The 24,129-nt window shown below is 48.0% G+C and overlaps 1 protein-coding gene across 1 annotated transcript; it reads left to right on the top strand.

The window, feature by feature from the left end:
- The first annotated feature begins 1,084 nt into the window (after positions 1-1,084).
- LOC139154968 (beta-1,3-galactosyltransferase 5-like) lies at positions 1,085-22,460 on the top strand. Its single transcript, XM_070730105.1, has 3 exons — positions 1,085-1,164; positions 1,582-2,180; positions 21,670-22,460. The coding sequence occupies exons 2-3, from the start codon at positions 1,601-1,603 to the stop codon at positions 22,125-22,127; spliced, it is 1,038 nt and encodes a 345-aa protein (XP_070586206.1). The 5' UTR covers positions 1,085-1,164; positions 1,582-1,600; the 3' UTR covers positions 22,128-22,460.
- The last annotated feature ends 1,669 nt before the right edge of the window (positions 22,461-24,129 follow it).

The following is a 24,129-nucleotide window of genomic DNA, read 5'->3' on the forward strand; positions in this document are numbered from 1 at the left end:
TCTGGGAGTTGAAGTCCAGATATCTGCGGAGAGGGGCGGCATACAAATCTAAATAATAAAATAAATAAATAATAAAAATAAAAAGTGGCCAAGGTTGGGAAACACTGCTCTAGGGTATTGGCTACCCCCGCAAGCTTGGTGTCATCTGCAAATTTGATTAGTTCCCCGTCTATTTCCTCATCTAGGTCATTGATGAAAATGTTGAAGAGCACTGGGCCCAGCACTGAACCCCAAAGTGCCCCCTCTGCCTTCCTCCTTCCATGTGGATTTGGAGCCGTTGAGGACAACTCGTTGGGTGCGGTTGGTCAGCCAACTGTTTATCCACCTAATTGTGTTGTAGTCTATCTCACTTTCTTCCAATTCGTAGAGTAGTAAGTTGTAGTCTACTTTATCAAAAGCTTTACTAAAGCCCAAGTATATTAGGTCTATTGCGTTACGCTGGTCTATTGAAAAACGATATGAGATTGGGTTGGCATGGTTTGTTCCTGACCAACCCATGTTGGCCATTGGTTATTATTTTGCTTGTTTCTACGTAGTGGAACTTCCTACTTCACTTCCTCCTCCTCCTCCTCCTCTCCATCTTTTTTGCTTATTTATTATTTGTATTTATAATACTTCACCTTCACCTGTTCCTCCTCCTATTCATCTTCTCCCCCTCCTCATTTCCATCTTTTTTATTTATTATTTGCATTTATGCTACTTCACCACCTCCTCTCTCTTTCTTTACTTTCTTTACTTTCTCCTCCTTTTCCTTCTCTCCATCTTCCTCCCCTCCCCTCCTCCGTGAAGCCCAACCAAGCCACCAGCGGGGCTGCGCCAAAGAGACTCGCCCAGAGCGGCTCTCGCACCTGAGCAAATTCTCCCGGCCCCTCAGGGCACCTGGACCCCAACCCAGGCTCCTTTCCTGGAGGGAAAAGGCTCCAGGCCGTCTGGGAAGGGAGGGGAAGGCTGCAGCCGGCCAGGTAACGTGGATGAGCTGCCGTCTTCCTCCTCAGTAAGGGCAGGACCGGCAGGGGGAGGAGTGGCTCAGCCTGCCCCAAGACGGACTCCCTTGGCACAGAATGAGGCAGAGGAGCTGGGAGGAAGGCAGGAGGAGGAGGAGGAGGAGGTGAAGAGGACTGGAGGGTCCTTGGTTTCTTTGCAGGCGTTTCATCACCCAACTAGGTAACTCCATCAGTGTTAGAAGAAGAGAGTGTGGTTTGCAGGAAGGGGGGGAGGAGGAGGAGGGGAGGAGGAAGACAATGGCTGAAGGGTCCTTGGTGGGATTTGAAGAGAGGAGGAGGGGGGAAGAAGAGGAGGCGGAGGAGGAAGAGAAAAGGGGCTGTGGGGTCCTTGGTGGTCTCTGAGCTGGGGAATTTCCTTGCAGGTGTTTCATCACCCAACTAGGTAACTCCATCCATGCTGGAAGAGAGTGAGGTTTGCAGGGAGGGGAGGAGGAGGAGGTGGTGCCACCCAGATGTCGCACAGGGGCATCGGAGGGACAGCAGAGCCCGAACCTTGCATGCCGAGGCTGGGTGGTTGGTTGGGGGGAGGTCTCCAGCTCTTTCCTCAAAAGGGGCTCCTTCCTTTCTCTTTGCCCAGCTCGTGCCTCCGTTGCCCCATGGCTCTACCCTCCTTCTCCCTCCTCACCCGGCACAGAGCCTGCCTGCTTTGGGGGCTGACCTTGGGCATCCTGATCTCCGTCGTCCTGTTCCTGAGCTGGCACAGAGAGCAGCTGGACCCCATCACCCCCACTGATCAAGAGACCCTCACCCTCACTGATGATGGCAACTTCACCTTCCTCCTCAACCGGAGCGTCTACAAAGCCCTCTTCCCTCAGCTGCAGCATTACCGCTGCCAAGAGGTGGTTCCCCAGGACAAATTGTGCCAGGGACCCTTCCGGGCACCCCTGCTGCTCCTGGCCATCAAATCCCACCCGGGTTCCAGCGGCCGGAGGGCCACCCTGCGACGCACCTGGGCCCAGACGGCGGAGGTGGGGGGCTTCTGGCTGCGGCCCCTTTTCCTCCTGGGGGCCCCATCCAGCCAGAAGCAGCTGGAACTGGTGGCACAAGAGGTCCGTGTCTTTGGCGACATCCTGATGTGGGATTTGGTGGAGTCCCATCACAACCTGTCCCTCAAGGAGCGCTGCTTCCTCCGGTGGGTGCACGGGCACTGCCAGCAGGCGGCCTTCGTCTTCAAAGGTAAGTGGGCAAGGCGCCCCCCCCTTCGCAGAATGATGCGCTGAGCTTGGGGTGGGTGGGCAAGTGGATTCCCACCACCTGCTCTTTGGCTCTACAGGCCAATCGGTTCCCTGAACCCAGCAATTTGATTTATTTTATTTTATTGATGATTACAGTTGGAGGGGACACTGCGGGTCATCTAGTCCAACCCCCTGCTCGAGCACCTCCAATCTCCTCTTGAATAAGTTGAGTGTTGGGGCTTTCACAACCTCCACTGGCAGGTTGTTCCACTGGCTGATCGTTCTCACCGTCGGAAAGTTCCTCCTATGTCCAGGTTGAATCTCTCCTTGGTCAGCTTCCATCCATTGTCCCTCGTCTGGCCCTGTAGCGCTCTGGAAAATAGTGTGACCCTCTCCTCTCCGTGGCAACCCCTCCAATATCTGTAGATTGCTATCATGTCCCCCCTGGCCCTCCTTTTTGCTAGGCTATCCATGCCCTGTTCCAGCAACCTCTCTTTGTATGTCTTGGTTTCTCGTCCCCTTGTCATTTTGGTTTCTTTACCCTTTCCAGAGTTTCTAGTCCCTTTTGAAGTGTGGTGACCAGAAATGAATGCAATACCCCAAGTGTGGTCTGACTAGGGCATTATAGAGTGGTATTAGTACAGTACTTCCCTAGTATTGGAGTGTATCCCCCTGTTGATGCAGCTTAGAATTGTGTTGGCTTTTTTAGCTGCCGCTGCACATTGCTGGCTCATATTTACTTGGTGTGACTCCCTCCTCTCTGAGGCAACCCTCAAGTATTTGAAGACAGCTATCATGTCCCCCCCAGACCTCCTCTTTGCTAGACTACTAGAGGGGAGGGAGGAGGAGAAAGTGAAGTGAGGAAGATGGGGAGGAGGAGGAGGAGAAAGTGAAGTGAGGAAGGTGGAGAGGAGGTGAAGAAAGGAAGATGGGAAGGAGGAGGAGAACAGGAAAGTGAAGTGAAGTGAGAAAGATGGAGTGGAGGAGGAGAAACTGAATTAAGGAAGGTGGAGAGAAGGAGGACGAGGAGGAAGTGAAGTAGGAAGTTCCACTACGTAGAAACAAGCAAAATAATAAGAAACGGCCAAAGTGGGTTTGTCAGGAACAAATCATGCCAACCCAATCTCATATGGTTTTTCAACATCGTGAGCAAATGAATAGATCTGCGTAATGCAGTAGACCTAATACAGTATACTTGGACTTTAGTAAAGCTTTTGATAAAGTAGATCACAATCTCCTACTCTGCTACTGAGCGTTCAGTACAGGGTTCAGTGCTGGGCCCTGCATTCTTCAACATTTTCATTAATGACCTAGATGAGGGAATAGAGGGTGAGATAATCAAATTTTCAGATGACACCAAGCTGGCGGGGGTAGCCATCAACCCAGAGGATAGGCTCAAAATACAGAAAGATCTCGATAGATTAACACTGTGGGCCCAAACTAACAAAATGATGTTCAACATTGAGAAAGTCCTACACCTAGTCCAGAAAACACATACAAACTGGGAGGAACCACACTTAGTAGTAGTGACTGAAAGGGATCTTGGAGTCTTGGTGGATAACCAAACTAAATATGAGCCAGCAATGTGCAGCACCGGCTAAAAAGGCCAACACAATCCTAAGCTGCATCAACAGAAGGATGCACTCCAAGAATATGGAATTATTAATGCCACTCTATAATGCCCTAGTATTCAAACCACACCTGGAGTACTGCATTCAATTCTGGTCACCACACTTCAAAAGAGACATAGAGACTCTGGAGAAGGTGCAGAAAAGAGCAACCAAAAATGATAAAGGGACTGGAAACCAAGACTTACGAAGAGAGGTTGCAGGAACTGGGCATGGATAGCCCAGGGGGGACAGGAGAGCAGTCTATAGGTACTTGAGGGGCTGCCATGGAGAGGAGGGGGCCACACTGTTTCCCAAAGCACCAGAGGGCCAGATGAGGAACAACAGATGGAAGCTGACCATGGAGAGATTCAACCTGGAGATAAGGAAGAACTTCCTGACGGTCAGAGCAATCAGCCAGTGGAACAGCCTGCCAGCGGAGGTTGTGAACCCCCCAACTCTGGACACTTTCAAGAGGAGATTGGGCTGCCATCTGGCTGAGGAGGGGAAGGGTTTCCTAGTTAAGCAGGGGGGTGGACTGGATGACCTTCAAGGTCCCTTTCAACTCAAACAAACAAACGAACGGGTAAATAAATAAATATAATTGATTGATTGATTTGATTTATTAGACTTGTATGCCGCCCCTCTCCGCAGACTCGGGGTGGCTCACAGCAGTGATAAAACAATAAACAGTAACAAATCTAATATTAAAAGTCTAAAATAACAAATCTAATATTAAAAGTCTGAAAGCCCCATTATTTAAAAAGCATACACACAAACATACCATACATAAAACTGTATAGGCTCGGGGGAGATGTCTCAGTTCCCCCAGGCCTGACGGCAGAGGTGGGTTTTAAGGAGTTTACGAAAGGCAAGGAGGGTGGGGGCAATCCTAATCTCCGGGGGGAGCTGGTTTCAGAGGGTCAGGGCCGCCACAGAGAAGGCTCTTCTCCTGGATCCCGCCAGACGACATATAAGTAAATAAATAAGTAAATAAGTAAACAAACAAACAAACAAATATGTTTTTGCAGTCAAGGATTTGCAGGTTGCAAGATAATTTTATTCTGAAACCGAGTTGTTTGTGTAGGTTGTTCTTTTCTAGGTGGAGGGTGACTGATTGGTTTGTCATTGATTCCGGGACTTTGCATGTGACGCAGCCTGGTGAGGTTGGTCCCCTTTCCAACTCCTTTATTCTGCCTTTTTGTTCCAACTGGCTCTCCAGGGCAGGAAAATGGCCAGAGGTCCCAAGGAAGGGAGAGTAGGCTCACGCTTGCAATCGCTGCCCATGAAGGGAGAGACAGGGGGGGCCACAAGAGGAAAAGGAAAAAACGCCCCCTAGCCGAGGAAGGGGTCAGCGGCCGGGCCACCGAAAGGCACCGCAGGGCTGTTCCAAGTGGTTTGCTCTTTGTTTGTTCTTATCTAGGGCTGTTCCGCTTCTTATCTCTTCAATGTTTACATTTCAGCTGATTTGGAGCGAAAAACACCCAATAAATGACGTTGCTAGAGAAGTTGTTAGAAAAGAAATATGTTCCTGCAGCTGAACGGGCTGAGACGTGTGACATGATTTCTCCCAGTCTGTATAAAAGTTAATGAAAGTTTAAGAAAAAGTTTTACACCTGGGCGCAAATGAAAACCACAAAGGTACAAATCCATCTTGGGTGAAGCCTGGCTCAAAACCAGGATCCGTAAAAGGGATCTTGAAGTTTTAGTGAATTGTTGTGGTTCGCTCTGGCCCAGCTCCTGCCCCAAGGACTGTGGATGTGGGGGAGACATCCACATGCTGCAGGCCTGTTTTGCCCCGGTGGAATCTGCTGATGAAGGCTCCTCTGACCAAGAAGACATGAGTGACAGGGAGGAGGAGAGTGTGGCAGACAGCTCAGAAGGAGATCAATTCTCTAGCTCCTCCTTGGATTCGGAACAAGAGTTAATGATACAGCCAGGCATGCGGAGAGCGATGCATAGGCAGCAACAACTGAGAGATTATTGTCAAAGAAAATGAGGCCACCTGTGGTTGGGTGGGGCTGTGGTCATTAGTGAGGCTGCTATAAAGAGCAGCCTGTGGGTTTGGCCATTGTGGAGGATTATCTGATCCTTGTGTTTCGTGACGGCTTTACTGACTTTGACCTTTTGTGTGCTGCCTCTGAAACTGTAACCGGAAAAGGCAGGGAGAAGCCTCCGTGGGGCCTCTCTAGGAACTGGGTGGAAACAGGGCCACAAAAGGTGGGGAGAAGCCTCCGTGGGGCCTCTCTAGGAATCTCCTGGGAGGAAACAGGGCCCCCACCCTCCCTGTGGTTTCCCCAACCGCACGCCTTATTTGCTTTTACATTTATTCCTATGGGAAAAATTGCTTCTTCTTACAAACATTTTTACTTAAGAACCTGCTCACGGAATGAATTAGGTTCGTAATGAGAAGTGGCACTGTATTTGGTAACCTCCACCTTTTCTATAGGTTTTACATTACCAATCCTCTAGATTTCTCCTCATAAAGAAATTCAGTATCACCACACAGGGATTTTTACCTTCAAAGCTTCTCTTACTTCTCTTAGTATTTTCTAACTATTACACTTTAGTCTCTTTCTATTACACTATTCTACTCTAAAGACACACCTCTCTTACTACTAAACTCCTCTCCACATAATAGGGGTCTCAATAATGTTCGCTGCTACAGTACACATTTTTAATTTGCTTTTAGTATTGGATTATTATTGTACACTGTTTACAATTGCTGTTAGCCGCCCCGAGTTTTCGGAGAGGGGCGGCATATAAATCCAATAAATAAATCTCTTATTATTAAACTCCTCTCCTCTGACAACATATGTCGTCTCCTTCTACTACACTCCTCACCTAGAATGTACAGGGATCTCTATATTATTGACTGCTGTTGCAATACATTCACTCAAAAACCTTCAAAATATTCTACCGTAACGTACATAATTTGCCTAGTTTTGCCTTTTAACAATATTCATTCAACTTTGCTCTTTCTGGCTACTCACATAACTAGTATTCAGTTTGCTTGTAGCCAGGTAATCTTATCATTAAACATCATTAAACATACATTGCATGGCTTACACTATCACTAAACATACATTGCCTTGCTTATATTAACTTCACAACTCTTACACTGTAATTTCCATTCTCCATTACGCAATACATAGATCTTGGTTTACATTCCTGTTTGTTTCTCCTTCATTATCCATATCTGCAACATAATGGGCAATTAGCACAATCTCTGCTGTTGGTTTTACTTCTTTCAAAACTTAGATAACTGACTCTTTATATCAGGGGTCCCCAAACTTTTTACACAGGGGGCCAGTTCACTGTCCCTCGGACTGTTGGAGGGCCGGACTATAAAACAACCCTATGAACAAATCCCTATGCACACTGCACATACCTTGTTTTAAAGTAAAAAACAAAACGGGAACGTACTATTTAGAGGGGGGAGAAGGTCTGAAATTCATATATGTTTATGTTTTGTTTTTCATTTTCTTTTGTTGACATCTGATTGGCTCTACAAGGTTTTCTTGGCTTATGAAAAATGTATAAAGAAAGAAGGAAGCACTTTGGCACAATGGTTAACAAGTTAGAAATATAATTGGAAGGAACATTAAGGAGGGAATTTAATTAAAAGACAATGAATGTAACTGGATGACAAAATTAGAAAGAAATTTTTTTGCAACTTTTTTGTTGATTGATATTAGTTACTAACAAAATACCGCATTTTATTCATGGAAAATTAGATAGAAACATAGAAACATAGAAGTCTGACGGCAGAAAAAGACCTCATGGTCCATCTAGTCTGCCCTTATACTATTTTCTGTATTTTATCTTAGGATGGATATATGTTTATCCCAGGCATGTTTAAATTCAGTTACTGTGGATTTATCTACCACGTCTGCTGGAAGTTTGTTCCAAGGATCTACTACTCTTTTAGTAAAATAATATTTTCTCATGTTGCTTTTGATCTTTCCCCCAACTAACTTCAGATTGTGACCCCTTGTTCTTGTGTTCACTTTCCTATTAAAAACACTTCCCTCCTGGACCTTATTTAACCCTTTAATATATTTAAATGTTTCGATCATGTCCCCCCTTTTCCTTCTCTCCTCCAGACTATACAGATTGAGTTCATTAAGTCTTTCCTGATACGTTTTATGCTTAAGACCTTCCACCATTCTTGTAGCCCGTCTTTGGACCCGTTCAATTTTGTCAATATCTTTTTGTAGGTGAGGTCTCCAGAACTGAACACAGTATTCCAAATGTGGTCTCACCAGCATTCTATATAGCGGGATCATAATCTCCCTCTTCCTGCTTGTTATACCTCTAGCTATGCAGCCAAGCATCCTACTTGCTTTCCCTACCGCCTGACTGCACTGTTCACCCATTTTGAGACTGTCAAAAATCACTACCCCTAAATTCTTTTCTTTTGAAGTATTTGCTAACACAGAACTGCCAATACAATACTCAGATTGAGGATTCCTTTTCCCCAAGTGCATTATTTTACATTTGGAAACATTAAACTGCAGTTTCCATTTGTTGTATCCTGAAATGGCTACCTTGTAACTCTGTAAATAGTTTGTTCCTCTTTCCAGCGCTGTCTGAGCCCAAGCAGGAAGTCGCTCCTGATTGGCTCAGACGCGGCCGGCTCTAGCTTTGGCGGGAACCGCAAAAGTATAAAAGAAGCGGTTTCTCCAGGCAGAGTCAGTCGGTACTCGCTGAATTGTCACTTTACCTTGCTGAGCTGTCACTTGTTCTCTGAGCTGAATAAAAGTACCGATTGCTCAAAACCCTGTCTCTGGGTCTACTTCACTGGCGACGAACGAACGGAAGAAACTTCGCGTGCAACATGGACAAAATCCAGATCGGCCAGGCTCCGGAACTCTTCGATCCCGAGAAAATGACATGGGACGAGTACATGGCCACCTTCGAGATCTTCCTCGAGGCGGCGGGAATGCAGGACGCCGGAGCCGATCGCAGACGGGCTATTTTTCTCAACTACTGCGGCGCAGAGATCCGTAGACTTGCCCAAACTCTCACCGAACCAGAACAAGCAAGAACCACAGCGTGGGACGTACTCCAACAGAAACTAGCGAGCCATTTCAAACCAACCAGACCAGCCATGGTTTACCGGCATCAATTCCACATGATGGCTCAGAGAGAAACCGAGTCGATCAGCCAATTTACAACGCGGCTTCGAACGGTACTTGCTCAATGCAAGTTTAAAGACCCGGAAGCTCGCCTCACCGATGCCTTGGTTTTCGGCATGAAGAGCAACACAGTGAGAAATAAACTCCTCACCGAAGAAGAGCCGACTCTACAAACCGTAATTAAATTAGCGCAGACCGCGGAAGCAGCCGACGCAGCGGCAAGAGAATTAAAAGAGCACGGAAGGCGAGAAATCATTGCCAAAATCGACGCTGAGTCTCCCAGCGCCGTGGGAACAGACGACCTCAGCCAGCCAACTAGCAACGGGGACAACTGCCTCCTCCTGCAAGACCAGCCGAGACACCCTAGAACTACTCACCCAGCCCCCTGTGCGGGCTGCCGGGGAAATCACCAGCGCCATCGATGCCCCTTCCGAGACGCTACTTGCCGCCGTTGCAACCGGAGAGGCCACATCGCCATCGCATGCAGGGCAACGGCACCAGAAGAAACTTTTGCCACACAACAATACCAGCGACCTCAAACCCACCCACCCCAATCGCGAGAAAGGAGACCGTTCCGCAACTCGGGTCAAAGGAACTACTCAACCGCTAACCGCGACTACACTAGAGGTAACTCTCAATTTTCCGTGAATAACACGGCAACCAAAAAGGGGGCTAAAATTGTTATCTCATTGTTACTAAATAACCAGCCTTGCTCAATGGAGCTGGATACGGGCTCGAGATATACCATCATGCCCTGGGAAAAATTTAAGCTATATATGCCTAATGTGTCTAAGGCTGACCTAACTCAAACCTCTTTGGTGATCAGAGACTTCCAAGGGGGGGTAATCTCGGTCCTGGGAACAGCAAATGTACCTATTGCATTTAAGAATGTTAAATGTACCCTTCCCATGCTTATTGTGACGGGGGCCAAACACTCCCTGCTGGGTCTAGCGTGGATGGAACCGTTGGGGATCGAAATTTCGGGTGTGTGTAATGTAAACTGTGATAATATGCCTAACTTTGTGAAAGAGTTCCCTGAAGTGTTCAGCCCCACCTTGGGATTGTATAAGGGACCTCCTATATCTTTCTCTATTGACCCCAAGGTCCCACCGGTTAGACTGAAACCTCGCAGGGTCCCCCTTCCGCTTCTCCCCAAGCTAGACATACAGCTGGACAAACTCATTAGTCAAGGTATTTTGGTCCCTGTGGAACAGGGGCCATGGGAAACTCCCATAGTGACACCCCTGAAGCCAGATGGCTCTTTAAGAGTTTGCGCTGATTACAAATCAACCCTGAATAAGGCACTCCAACACCACCCCTACCCCATCCCGGTTGTACAACAACTTTTACACTCCCTGGGGGAGGGAAAAAGGTTCGCAAAGATCGACCTGGCGCAGGCTTACCAGCAACTTCCGGTCGATGAACAAACAGCAAACGCTCAAACGATTGTAACGCACAGGGGGGCTTTCAAATGCACGAGGTTACAGTTTGGGGTAAGCATAGCCCCAGGAATATTCCAGAGCATCATGGAACGCCTATTGTCAGGGGTAAATGGGGCAATTCCATATTTTGATGACATCTTAATTGCAGGGGAAAACCAGGAACAAGTGAACAAAAGAATAAGGGAAGTACTTAAGAGGCTACAGGACAAAGGGTTACGAATCAAGCCTGATAAATGTGTCTGGGGAACTAACAGTATTGAATTCCTTGGGTATAAAATAGATAAAGAAGGTATCCACCCCACAACAGAGAAGCTGAGAGCAATTAGAGAAGCCCCAGAGCCACGAGATAAGAATGAGTTGCAGGCATTTTTGGGCCTCCTTAATTTTTATTCCGTTTTTTTAAAGCAGAAGGCAACAGTAGCAGAGCCTCTCCATCGTTTACTCCAGAAGGAAGCCCGCTGGACATGGGGGAAAACTGAACGTGAAGCTTTTTCTCAAATAAAAAATTTATTAACTTCGAAAAGTGTAGTAGTCCAATATAGTGCTTCACTACCCATTAGGCTCACCTGCGACGCTTCGCCGTACGGCATAGGAGGAGTCTTAGCTCATGTTCTACCTAATAAGACAGAGGCCCCAATAGCATTTTTTTCAAGAACCATGATCAGCACAGAAAGGAATTATAGCCAGTTAGACAAGGAGGCTCTAGCATTAGTGGCAGGGGTAAAGAAGTTTCACAATTACATTTTTGGAAGAAGCTTTGAGCTAGTCACTGACCACAAACCCCTACTAGGCCTGCTAGCCCCCAACAAGCCCACTCCACCTTTTATGTCTCCAAGACTAATCAGATGGGCTCTTTTCCTCTCAGGGTATCAGTATGAGCTCACCCACAAGGGGGGGAAGGAAATCAATCATGCAGACGGTCTCAGCAGATGCCCCATAACAGACTTAGTGGAAGACCCTGTTCCTTCCACAGATGTGCTAATGATAGAACTCGAGGAAAACCCACTAACCACAGCAAAAGAGGTAGCTGCACACACGCAGCAAGATCAAATCCTTAAACAAGTGGTGAACTGTGTTCTAAAGGGATGGCAAAATGATATTGTTAAACCTGAATTGTGTGATTTTAAAAACAAAAGGCTTGAATTATCATATGTAAAAGGGGGGATAGAGTGATCATCCCCAAACGCCTAAGGGAAAAGGTACTCAAAATGTTACACGTGGGCCATCCTGGGATTGTCAGGATGAAGAGCCTAGCAAGGGGGCATTTATGGTGGCCAGGGCTAGATGCTGATATTGAAAGTTGGGTTTCAAAGTGTGACCCGTGCCAAGAGTCAAGGCCCAGTCCCCCCAAAACAACTCCGGCTGAGTGGGAACAGCCTGCTGGTCCTTGGTCTAGGATCCACATTGATTTTGCTGGCCCAGTTGGGTCTCAGTATTTTTTAATAGTGGTTGATGCCTTCTCCAAATGGTTGGAAATAATAGCAATGAACAACATAACCACAAGTGCCACTATCAAGGTATTGAGCAGACTGTTTGCATCCCATGGTTGCCCCGATCTCTTAGTGTCTGACAATGGGCCACAGCTAACAGCCAGGCAATTCGAATTATTCCTAGATGGCCTAGGGGTCAGGCATGCCCTCATCTCGCCTTACTCGCCCTGGGCTAACGGATTGGCAGAACGTTACGTACGGGTGGCAAAGGAGGCATTGCACAGGTCAGGCCCTGGGGATGTGCAACAAAACTTGGACCAATTCTTACTAACCCAGCACATTACCCCTAACTCGCACACACATGTAAGCCCTGCAGAGTTATTGATGGGAAGGAAGTTGAGGTCACCATTAGACAGGTTAAATCCAAGGTTCTGTGTTAACAATAACCAAATGTGTATGAAACCAAAAAGAGAAATGTATTTGGGACAAAATGTATATGTAAAATGTTTTGATGGAAATGTAAACTGGATGAAGGGAATTATTGTTAAGCAAAACGCACCCAAGACTTATGTTGTTAAACTAGAGGATGGTCGTTTGTGGAAACGACACATAGACCACATTCGGAAACGAGCTGAAAATCAATTGCCACAACCCGCTGACATGGACTCTCTCCCTTCAACAGACTTTAGTACATTGCCCGAACTAAGAAACACGCAAAGAGACTTATCGGGCCAGGGGGAACCATCCAGCGACGCCGAGCCATCCTCGTCCTCCGAAGCCTTCGTTGGGCCTGCCAGGCCAAGTCCGCCGCACCGGGAGAACAGCGGCGAGCCATCCTCCACAGTCAGTGGCGAAGGAGAAATTGAACTGCGCAGGTCAGCGCGAGAGCCTCGGAGGCCTCACCGATTGGACGACTTCGTCACATGGCTTTCTTGATGGATGATTCCAACTATGAGGGGAGGGGTGTTGTATCCTGAAATGGCTACCTTGTAACTCTGTAAATAGTTTGTTCCTCTTTCCAGCGCTGTCTGAGCCCAAGCAGGAAGTCGCTCCTGATTGGCTCAGATGCGGCCGGCTCTAGCTTTGGCGGGAACCGCAAAAGTATAAAAGAAGCGGTTTCTCCAGGCAGAGTCAGTCGGTACTCGCTGAATTGTCACTTTACCTTGCTGAGCTGTCACTTGTTCTCTGAGCTGAATAAAAGTACCGATTGCTCAAAACCCTGTCTCTGGGTCTACTTCACCATTGCTTTGACCATTTATCTAGTAAAGCTAAATCTTTTACCATATTACAGACCCCTCCAGGAATATCAACCCTATTGCACACTTTAGAGTCATCGGCAAATAGGCAAACCTTCCCTACCAAACCTTCCCCTATGTCACTCACAAACATATTAAAAAGAATAGGACCCAGAACAGACCCTTGTGGCACACCGCTTGTAACCTGACTCTGCTCAGAATACTCGCCATTCACAACAACCCTCTGGTGTCTATGCTTCAGCCAGCTGCAAATCCATTGAACTATCCAGGGATTAAGTCCAATCTTCACTAATTTATCTATCAGCTCTTTATGTGGAACCATATCAAAGGCTTTGCTGAAGTCCAGGTAGGCAATATCCACGGCACCACCACAATGTATGTTGAGAGAAAAATGTAAAAAAATTACCCCCCCAAAAAACAGTCCTTCCTTCCTCTGTCCCTCCATTCATTTCATTCTTCCTTCCTTCCTTCCTTCCTTCCCTCCTTCCTTCCTCTCCACTTCTCCTTCCCTCCCTTTTTCCCTTTTCTTTCTTTCTCTCTCTCTTTTCCCTGTGCTCTTGTCACTCACCGGCGAGGCAGATAAATGGCCACAGTGGGCCACATGTGGCCCCCGGGCCGTAGTTTGGGGACCACTGCTTTATACAATAAACAGTGTCCTTTTTTTTCTTGTGGTTGCTGCGTCTTCTCAGCTCTCCTTCGGCCTGTCTCTAGTCACATAGTCCCAGGGGTGGGCTACTGTCCGGATGGGGGGTGGGGGATGCAGTGGGGTGGCAAAAATGGAGCTCCACCCCAGAGCACCCAATTTGCACTGAAAGATGTTGGAAGAGAATCCAGGGCGTCCTGCATAAGTCATGGCCACAGTGGGCTAGAAAAATGTTTCTGCCTTTAATCCACGGTTGCAAAACAGTTTCTGTAGCAACTCCAACGCAGAACTGCTCAACACCTTTTTTGCATCTGTTTTCACGCACAAAGAAACAACAAAACAACAAGCTTGTATCACAGCTGCAGAAATCAAAATTGGAACAAAACACTAATAGAAATACAGTAAGAGACCACCTATTGGAACTGAAGGAGTACAAATCACCAGGACCAGATAGCCTGCATCCCAGAGTCCTAAAGGAGCTAGCCGATGTCATCACTGAACCTCTGTACCACATCTTTCAAAAATCCTGGACCACAGGAGACCTACCAGATGATTGGAAACGAGCCGACGTGGTCCCTATTTACAAAAATGGCAAAAAAACAGACGCAGGAAACTACAGACCGATCAGCCTAACGTCTATTCCCAGGAAAATATTGAAAAGGATAATCAAGAAACAGATCTGCCACCACCTTGAATCGAACAACGTAATAACCACCAGCCAACACAGATTCGTCAGAAACAAATCATGCCAAACCAACCTTATTTTGTTTTTTGACACTGTGACCAAATCAATTGACCAGAGAAATGCAGTGGACATAATATACTTAGACTTTAGCAAAGCATTCGACAAGGTGGACCACAACCTTCTACTCTCCAAAGTAAAGAAGAGTGGGATCGACAGTAACACAACAAGATGGATTGAAAACTGGCTGACCAATCGCACCCAACGAGTAGCCCTCAATGGGACTAAATCCACATGGAAAGAGGTAGGCAGCGGGGTACCACAGGGATCAGTCCTAGGCCCAGTACTCTTCAACATATTTAACAATGACCTAGATGAGGGAATAGAGGGGGAATTAATTAAATTCGCAGATGACACCAAGCTGGCAGGAGTGGCCAACACCCCAGAGGACAGACACAGAATTCAGAAAGATCTAGACAGACTTGTACAGTGGGCCGAAACGAACAAAATGAAGTTCAATGTAGAGAAGAGTAAAATCCTGCACCTAGGCAACCCCCCCCCCAAAACATGCATACAAATTAGGCGAAACCACACTCACCACGAGTGACTGTGAAAGGGATCTTGGAGTCTTAGTGGATAACCAGCTAAACATGGGCCAGCAATGTGCAGCAGCAGCTAAAAAAGCCAACACAATCCTAAGATGCATGAACAGGGGGATACACTCCAAGACCAGAGAGGTAATAATACCACTCTATAAGGCCCTGGTCAGACCGCACCTGGAGTATTGCATCCAGTTCTGGTCACCACACTTCAAAAAAGATATAGAGACTCTAGAGAGGGTGCAGAAAAGAGCAACTAAAATGATCAGGGGACTAGAGACCAGGCCATACGAGGAAAGGTTGCTGGACCTGGGCATGGATAGTCTAGTAAAAAGAAGGGCTAGGGGGGACATGATAGCTGTATACAGGTACTTAAGGGGTTGCCACAGAGAGGAGGGGGACACACTGTTTTCCAGGGCACCAGAGGGCCAGACGAGGAAAAACGGTTGGAAACTGACCAAGGAAAGATTCAACCTGGAGATAAGAAAGAATTTCCTGACAGTGAGAGCGATCAACCAGTGGAACGGCCTGCCAGCGGAGGTTGTCAACTCCCCAACTTTGGACATTTTCAAGAGGAGATTGGACTGCCATTTGGCTGGGGTGCTGTAGGATTTCCTGCTCAGGCAGGGGGTTGAACTTGATGACCTGTAAGGTTCCCTTTCAACTCTAATAATAAATAAACATAAAACTGTATTGAAACACCCAGCAGCTGTTCTGCCACAGTGTCTCAACCGCCCGTAATTACAGGGTAATTAGTCCAGGAAGACACACACCACAGGATAAAAGGAAAACCCAAATGTTTTTATAAACAGAATAACAGAAACAGCTCCCTTTTTAAATGTCAAAGGGATTTTCTGGTACACACAAGGCACAGGTTAAATGCAATCCAATTGCTCACCCAATAATTGGGAAATTGAGTCTAATTCTAAAGTCCAGAGAGTCCACACACAATCTTGAACAGCACAAAAACCACGATCTTGATGAAACAATGAATCAGATAAACTGCCATGAGGCTAAAACACCAGGCTGCACTTTTATCTGTAGCACTAATTACAGCAGCCTCACCCAACAACAGGTGGCCTCATTTTCTCTTGTAATAATCCTTCAGTTGTTGTCTTCTATGCGTCACTCTATGCATGCGTGGATGTAATTCTTGTTCAGAATCCAGGGATGATACAGATGACTGATCTCCTCCTGGGCTGTCTGCCAAACTCCCCTCTTCCGGGTCACTCACGCTTCCTTGGGCAGAGGAGACTTCGCCGGCAGATTCCACTGGGAGCAAAACAGGCCTGCGGCATGTGGATGTCTCCCCCACCTCCACCTCCACATTCCTTGGGGCAGGAGCTGGGCCAGAGCTAACCACAACCCCTCCCAGAAGGCCCTTCCTCTGGCTCAAGCACAAGGGACGAGGTTTCTGTGGCAATTGTGCATGAAACGCCCGGACAAGGATGGGAGCATCAACCAGGGCAGCCTCCACCCACAAACAATCGTCAGGCTCACCCTCCACCCATTGCACAAGATATTGAAAACTCCACTACCGGGAGGAAACGTGACCAATCAGCCTGCCGGTTTGACACAAAGCACCGCAGGTATTGTTCCAAAATTCCAATGGTTTTTTCTGTTCCCCCATCAGTCTGAGGGTGCTGGGTCGAAGCAAGACACATTTGGATCTGTAAAGCATAAGCTCTTTCCAGAACCGTGCCGTGAACTGAGTTCCTTGTCCGACACAACTCGATCTGGAAGTCCATAGATCCAGAAGACATGTTGCAAAAACAATTTAGTGGTTTTTAACTGTTTTTAGCTAATTTATCGGGAGGCTTTCTAATTGATGGATGCGTATGATTATTGGAATGAATGGGACTATATTGCATTGGGTGGATGATTACAGGATGGATGGGGGTGGGTAGGATAGCCAGGGAGAACCTTCGCCTGCGTAGACTCGTTGCTCCAGAGATTGCGGGTTGCGAGTCCCTCCTGGTGAAGTTGCACTTAGGGGTTCAGGTGGGCTTGTTTCTCATGTACCTGCCTCCCAGCTGCATGGCACAAGCCCTGCCTGTGCTACTCGAGGAGGTAGCCTGGCTGGCGGTGGAGTTCCCTAGACTTATTGTCTTGGGGGACCTAAACCTGCCATCACTCGGCGAATCCTCTGGACTGGCACAGGAGTTCATGGCCACCATGGCAGCCATGGAACTGACCCAAGTAGTACAGGGTCCGACTCATGAGGGGGGGCATGCACCCGACATGGTATTCCTCTCTGAGCAACTGAGTAATGGTCTGAGACTAAGGGGCTTAGAAGTGTTGCCTTTGTCATGGTCAGACCATTCTCTACTGTGGCTTAACTTCCTGGCTCCAATCCTCCCCCGCAGGGAGGCGGAACCAATTAAGTTGTTCCGCCCCAGGTGCCTGATGGATCCAGAAGGCTTTCAGAAGGCACTTGGGGTTATTCCAGATACACTCATCCACATTTTGGCAGAGTCTCTGGCTGAGGCCTGGAACAAGGCTGCAGCAGAGGCTCTTGACCGAATTGCGCCGCTGCGAACTCTCCGTGGTACTAGACCCCGTAGAGCCCCATGGTTCAACGAGGAGCTCCGGGAGTTGAAACGCCAGAAGAGACGTCTAGAGAAGCGATGGAGGAAGAGTAAGTCCGAATCCGATCGAACACTTGTAAGAGCTTATATTAAGACTTACAAAGTGGCACTCAAGGTGGCAAGATGCGCGTATCATGTCACCTTGATTGCATCAGCGGAATCCCGCCTGGACGCTCTGTTTAGGGTGACCCGGTCCCTTCTTAATCAGGGGGGAGTTGGGGAGCCCTTGCAGAGCAGTGCCGAGGATTTTAACACGTTTTTCGCTGATAAAATCGCTTGGATCCGAGCGGACCTCGACTCCAATTGGAATACAGAGTCGACTGACAATGAGTCAGTTGAGGTGACTGGGGCACATACTTGTCCACCTGTCTGGGAAGAGTTTGATCTGGTGACACCTGATGAAGTGGACAAGGCCATTGGAGCTGTGAGTTCTGCCACCTGTTTACTGGATCCGTGTCCCTCCTGGCTGGTTTCGGCTAGCAGGGAGGTGACATGGAGCTGGGTCCAGGAGATTGTCAATGCTTCTTTGGGGAGGGGGTCCTTCCCGGATCCCTACAAGGAGGCACTTGTGTGCCCCCTCCCCAAGAAGTCTTCCCTGGACCCAGCCATTCTCAACAACTATCGACCAGTCTCCAACCTTCCCTTTATGGGGAAGGTTGTTGAGAAGGTGGTGGCGCTCCAGCTCCAGTGGTCCTTGGAAGAAGTCGATTATCTAGGCCCTCAGCAGTCAGGATTCAGCCCGGCTACAGCACGGAAACTGCTTTGGTCGCGCTGATGAATGATCTCTGGCGGGACTGGGACAGGGGTTTATCCTCTGTCCTGGTGCTTCTTGACCTCTCAGCGGCTTTAGATACCATCGACCAGGGTATCCTTCTGCGCCGGCTGGAGGGGTTGGGAGTGGGAGGCACTGTTCTCCAGTGGTTCTCCTCCTACCTCTCCGGTCGGTCGCAGTCGGTGTTAGTGGGGGGTCAGAGGTCGACCTCTAGGTTACTCCCTTATGGGGTGCCTCAGGGGTCGGTCCTCTCCCCCCTACTATTTAATATCTACATGAAACCGCTGGGTGAGATCATCCAAGGACATGGGGTGAGGTATCATCAATATGCAGATGATACCCAGCTCTACATCTCTACCCCTTGTCCAGTCAGTGAAGCAGTGGAAGTGATGTGCCGGTGCCTGGAGGCTGTTGGAGTCTGGATGGATGTCAACAAACTCAAACTCAACCCTGATAAGACGGAGTGGCTGTGGGTTTTGCTTCCCAAGGACAATTCCATCTGTCCATTCATTACCCGGGGGGGGGAATCACTAACCCCCTCAGAGAGGGTCCGCAACTTGGGCGTCCTCCTCGATCCACAGCTCACATTAGAGAAACATCTTTCAGCTGTGGTGAGGGGGGCGTTTGCCCAGGTTCGCCTGGTGCACCAGTTACGGCCCTATTTGGACCGGGAGTCACTGCTCACAGTCACTCATGCCCTCGTCACCTCGAGGCTCGACTACTGTAATGCTCTCTACATGGGGCTACCTTTGAAAAGTGTTCGGAAACTTCAGATCATGCAGAATGCAGCTGCGAGAGCAATCATGGGCTTCCCTAAATACGCCCATGTCACACCAACACTCCGCAGTCTGCACTGGTTGCCAATCAGTTTCCGGTCACAATTCAAAATGTTGGTTATGACCTATAAAGCCCTTCATGGCACCGGACCAGAATATCTCCGGGACCGCCTTCTGCCGCACGAATCCCAGCGACCAGCTAGGTCTCACAGAGTTGGCCTTCTCCAGGTCCCGTCAACTAAACAATGTCGTTTGGCGGAACGCAGGGGAAGGGCCTTCTCTGTGGTGGCCCTGATCCTTTGGAACCAACTCCCCCCAGATATCAGAGTTGCCCCCAACCTCCTTGCCTTTCATAAGCTCCTTAAAACCCACCTCTGTTGTCAGGCATGGGGGAATTGAGACTCTCCCTACCCCTATTTCTTTATTTCTTTATTTCTTTATTTATTTTGTCCAATACAGAATGAGGGTTTTAGTGGGTATATATCTATATACACATAATAAAATACATGAAGAAGGTTATAGAGGAGATACTCATAGTAAAATATATCTAAGAAAGAATAGAAAAGAAGGTATAGTAATAGAACATATCAATGAAAGAATAGAAGAAGAGATATAGGAATAGAAGAAAGGTATAGGAGATATAGGAGAGCAATAGGACAGGGGACGGAAGGCACTTGAGTGCACTTGTACTCACCCGTTACTGACCTCTTAGGAATCTGGAGAGGTCAACCGTAGATAATCTAAGGGTAAAGTGTTGGGGGTTTGGGGATGACACTATGGAGTCCGGTAATGAGTTCCACGCTTCGACAACTCGGTTACTGAAGTCATATTTTTTACAGTCAAGTTTGGAGCTAGGCTTATAAAATTTATGCATGGTATGTTAGTATGTATGATTGGTTTCTAAATTTGGGTTTTAAATTAACTTAAATATTAGACTTGTTTACATTGTATTATTATTGCTGTAAGCCGCCCCGAGTCTGCGGAGAGGGGTGGCATACAAATCTGATTAATTAATTAATTAATTGACATGGTGATTAGGTCATTCATTTTAGGTAAACATGAAGGGTAGAAATGTAGAAATGAGGAAGATTTTTGTAGGAAGTTGGTGACATTTTTGCTAATTTCCAGGCAGGTGTTGTGGATGTAATTATGGCACATTTGGCATTTAGTGCATTCTCCTTTATGTGTGGTGGATTTGATGCATTTGTAGCATAAATCATCAGTGTTGGTGAAATCATCATCCATTTGGGGAGGTGTTGTAGCATTTTTTGATTTTTTGGTTGACTTTCTTGTCAATAAAATAGTGTTTGCCAGTAGGTAGGGTTGAAGTAGAATAGGTAGTAAGCGTTGTTTCTTTGTTAAGGTCAGTGAGGTTAAGGATCTTGGGGCTTGCTGATGGGTCTATTGTGTTTCTGAAGCTAGGAGCAATCAGGGATGATTTGGCCGGGCTACTGGAGTTTACGGTCATCTCTGGAGAACGAGATGAATGATTCTGCTGAGCTCCAGCCACTTGATTTATTTCTTTGGTCATTTGCTCCCTTTCACCTATGGGGTCACCTGGTCTCTTTGTTAAAAGAGTGGCTTCGTTTGAAGCCACGAGGTTAAAGTTTCTTTAATGGTGGACACAACTTTCATCAGAAGCTAGATTTGCAATTGCACATCCCACGCGCTCGTTGGGTGCTTTCGTTTCACCTGCCTGCACGGACAACAGTCTGAAGCCCTTGGGCCCCATAGCCTCCCCATGAGACGCTTTGTCTGCGTGGCGCATGCCACAGCTGACCGGTGGCTGAAGCATGTCTCCAGTCCTGTGATCAACATAAAACTAGTATTGTTTGACATTAATTTAATTTAATTTATTACATTTATAAGCCACCCAAACCCTTGCGGACTCAGGCCCTAAGCCGTGTTGGGCTTTTTAGGTGATAACTAGGGGAAGAGTCGGTTATCGGTTGCGGCCAGTACGGCTGGGATCGGTGCTCCGGTAGTGGAAATGGCGGTGTACATGAATCTCCACGCCCCCGATGCTTGCACATACCCGTCGGTGTGAGATTTGGCATCTGCGTATGTGCAGCAAGCGAAATCTTGCACGAGGACACTTCTGTGCATGAGATTTTGCCGATTTTTGCCAGTTTTTTGCTCCCGTGCATGTGCAGAAGGAAAGAAATAACCAGGAATAGGCAAAATCTCACGTGTGGGAGCGTCCGTGGGATTTCACGTGCTGTGCATGCGTGCACCCATGATGGCGGCAAAGAGCGTACCGGTAGCAGCTGGTAAGTGGAACCGCTGTCCGGGAAGAGATACCGGTTGGGAGGGGTGGCAAGGAAGCCAAGGTGGCAGATGCACCTGGCGGATTAAGCCCCGCCCATTTTAATCTGCAACAGCTTTCGAGGGGGGTGGGACAGGGCCCCCCCACCTGGCTGGTTACAGTTCTAGAGTCCGAAAGCTCCCTGTTGATGCCAATCATTTGGGATAGTGGGGAGGGGGACCGTCCAAAGTTGAGCTGGACAATGGGCTGCCATGCTCCACGGAAGTAAAATGCCCCCTTGCTTTTCAGGGGACGACGACCTCTTTGTGAACCCCAAGGTGCTGACCAATTACCTCCACCAGACGCCCAACGCCTCCCACTTCATCCACGGCCACATCCAGGTCCACTCGGTGGTCATGAGGAACGGCAAGTATGGTGTCTCGAGGAACTTCTACCCCATGGACCGCTACCCCAACTTTGCCTCCGGAGGGGGCTTCATCATGTCACGCCAGGGGCTGGCCGCCCTCTACCAAGCCTCGCTGAAGCTCCCCGTCTTCCCCCTGGACGACGTCTACATGGCCTTCCTGACGCTGGCGGCCAAGATCCCCCACCGGCATGGCAAGGACTTCCGCGTCTGGGGCATCGCTAAGGATGAGCTCTCAGCCTACCAGAACTCCATTTCCATCCATGGGGTCAGCATGGAGCGGATCGAGGAGGTCTGGAAGCAGCTGGTGATCCACCCAAAGGATTTCTGGACCCCGTCTTGATGCCTGCAGACAGATTGGGCCCACCACCCAATCAGTGGCTGGTTCTCAGAAGCCTCTGGGCCTGAGAAGCGTCTTGACCAGATCGGCCCACTTCTGGCGTGGTTCTGGGTCACTGCCACGTGAACAGGACAGGAGTGGCCGCAAGACTGCTTCCTCCCCCCAGGAGTTAGAAAACACATTCCTGCAACCAAGTGGATGTAAAAATTAGCAATACTGTCAGTCTTCCCCAATACTTAGGAAAGAAAGACCCTTGACTCCATTTGGCCGAAGTGATAAGAGTTTATTTTTACTAAAGCGAAGTGGCTGCAGCAAAAATAAACCTAGATCTGAGAATTCGTGCCTAAAGTTTACGCTTTTTCAACATTCCCTGCCCTCCCCCTCCCCCATCAGTTCATAAGTTTCCAATACAATCCTCCCGGTTCGGTATGGTGTACCTGCACTGGTAGTGTTGGCCCACTGGTGACATCACAAATACATCATCATCACACACACACCCCACCCAGGAACTGACTTGAGTCCTTGCTCAAAGGGTGGGAGGAACCAGATGGTCACAGCCTCTTTCTCTCCCTGGTGGTGGTGGTGGTGGTAGAACAGGGTTGTTGTTGTTGTTGTTGTTGTTGTTGTTATTGTTATTGTTATTGCTATTGTTATTATTATGTCAATACAACACAGCAAACGAGATCACTATGCTGGATTTCGTATTTCATCCCCAGTCGGGCGCTTCCCAAGCACCTAGGACTGCGTGATGTAGCGGCGAATTATGTTTGCCCATCCCAGTAAAGCGGCCTTTTGCAATTGACAGAGGGAGATTTTGTCACTTCCGATGTCCACTGAGATCCACATCTTACCACTGGAACTAATCAAATTCGCAGACGACACCAAGCTGGCAGGGGGCAGCCAACACCCTAGACGACAGCCTCAAAATACAGAAAGGTCTAGACAGATTAACACTATGGACCCCCACTAACAACATGATGTTCAACGTCGACAAGAGCAAAGTCCTTCACCTTGGTAAAAAAAAAACCTAGACACACATACAGCCTGGGAGAAACCCCACTTAGCAGTAGTGGCTGCGAAAGAGATCTTGGAGTCTTGGTGGATAATCAACTAAACATGAGCCAGCAATGTGCAGCAGCGGCCAAAAAAGCCAACACCATCCTAAGCTGCATCAACAGGTGGATACACTCCAAGACCAGGGAAGTCTTAATACCACTCTACTACGCCCTGGCCAGACCACATCTGGAGCACTGCATCCAGTTCTGGTCACCACACTTCAAAAGAGACATTGAAACTCTGGAGAAGGTGCAGAAAACAGCAAACAAAATGATTAAGGGAGTGGAAACCAAGACTTACGAAGAGAGATTGCGGGAACTGGGCATGGATAGCCTAGAGAAAAGGAGGGCCAGAGGGGACATGATAGCTGTATACAGGTATATGAGGGGTTGCCACAGAGAGGAGGGGGCCACTCTATTCTCCAGGGCACCAGAGGGCCGGATGAGGAACAATGGCTGGAAGCTGACCAAGGAGAGATTCAACCTAGAAGTAAGGAAGGACTTCCTGACGGTCAGAGCGATCAACCAGTGGAACAACCTGCCTGCGGAGATTGTGAACTCCCCAACTCTGGACACTTTCAAGAGGAGATTGGACTGCCACTTGGCTGGGGTGCTCTAGGATTCCTGCTCAGGCAGGGGGTTGGACTTGATGACCTGCATGGTCCCTTTCAACTCTAACAATAAATAAAATAAATAAATAAAATAAAATACAGCAACAAATCTAATCAATTAAAAAATTACAAACTAAAATCCCAAAATATTAAAATCAGTCAGCCAATTCATTCACAACCACATATCTCATTTAGTAAACTGGGGGTGGTGGTAATCTAATTGCCCCATGCCTTAAGACATAAATGAGTCTTAAGGCTCTTGTGAAAGGCAAGGAGGGTGGGGGCAGTGCAAATCCCTGAAGGGAGCTGACTCCAGAGGGCCGGGGCCCTCACAGAGAA

Source organism: Erythrolamprus reginae, chromosome Z, assembly GCF_031021105.1.
Source record: "Erythrolamprus reginae isolate rEryReg1 chromosome Z, rEryReg1.hap1, whole genome shotgun sequence".
NCBI lineage: Eukaryota > Metazoa > Chordata > Lepidosauria > Squamata > Dipsadidae > Erythrolamprus > Erythrolamprus reginae.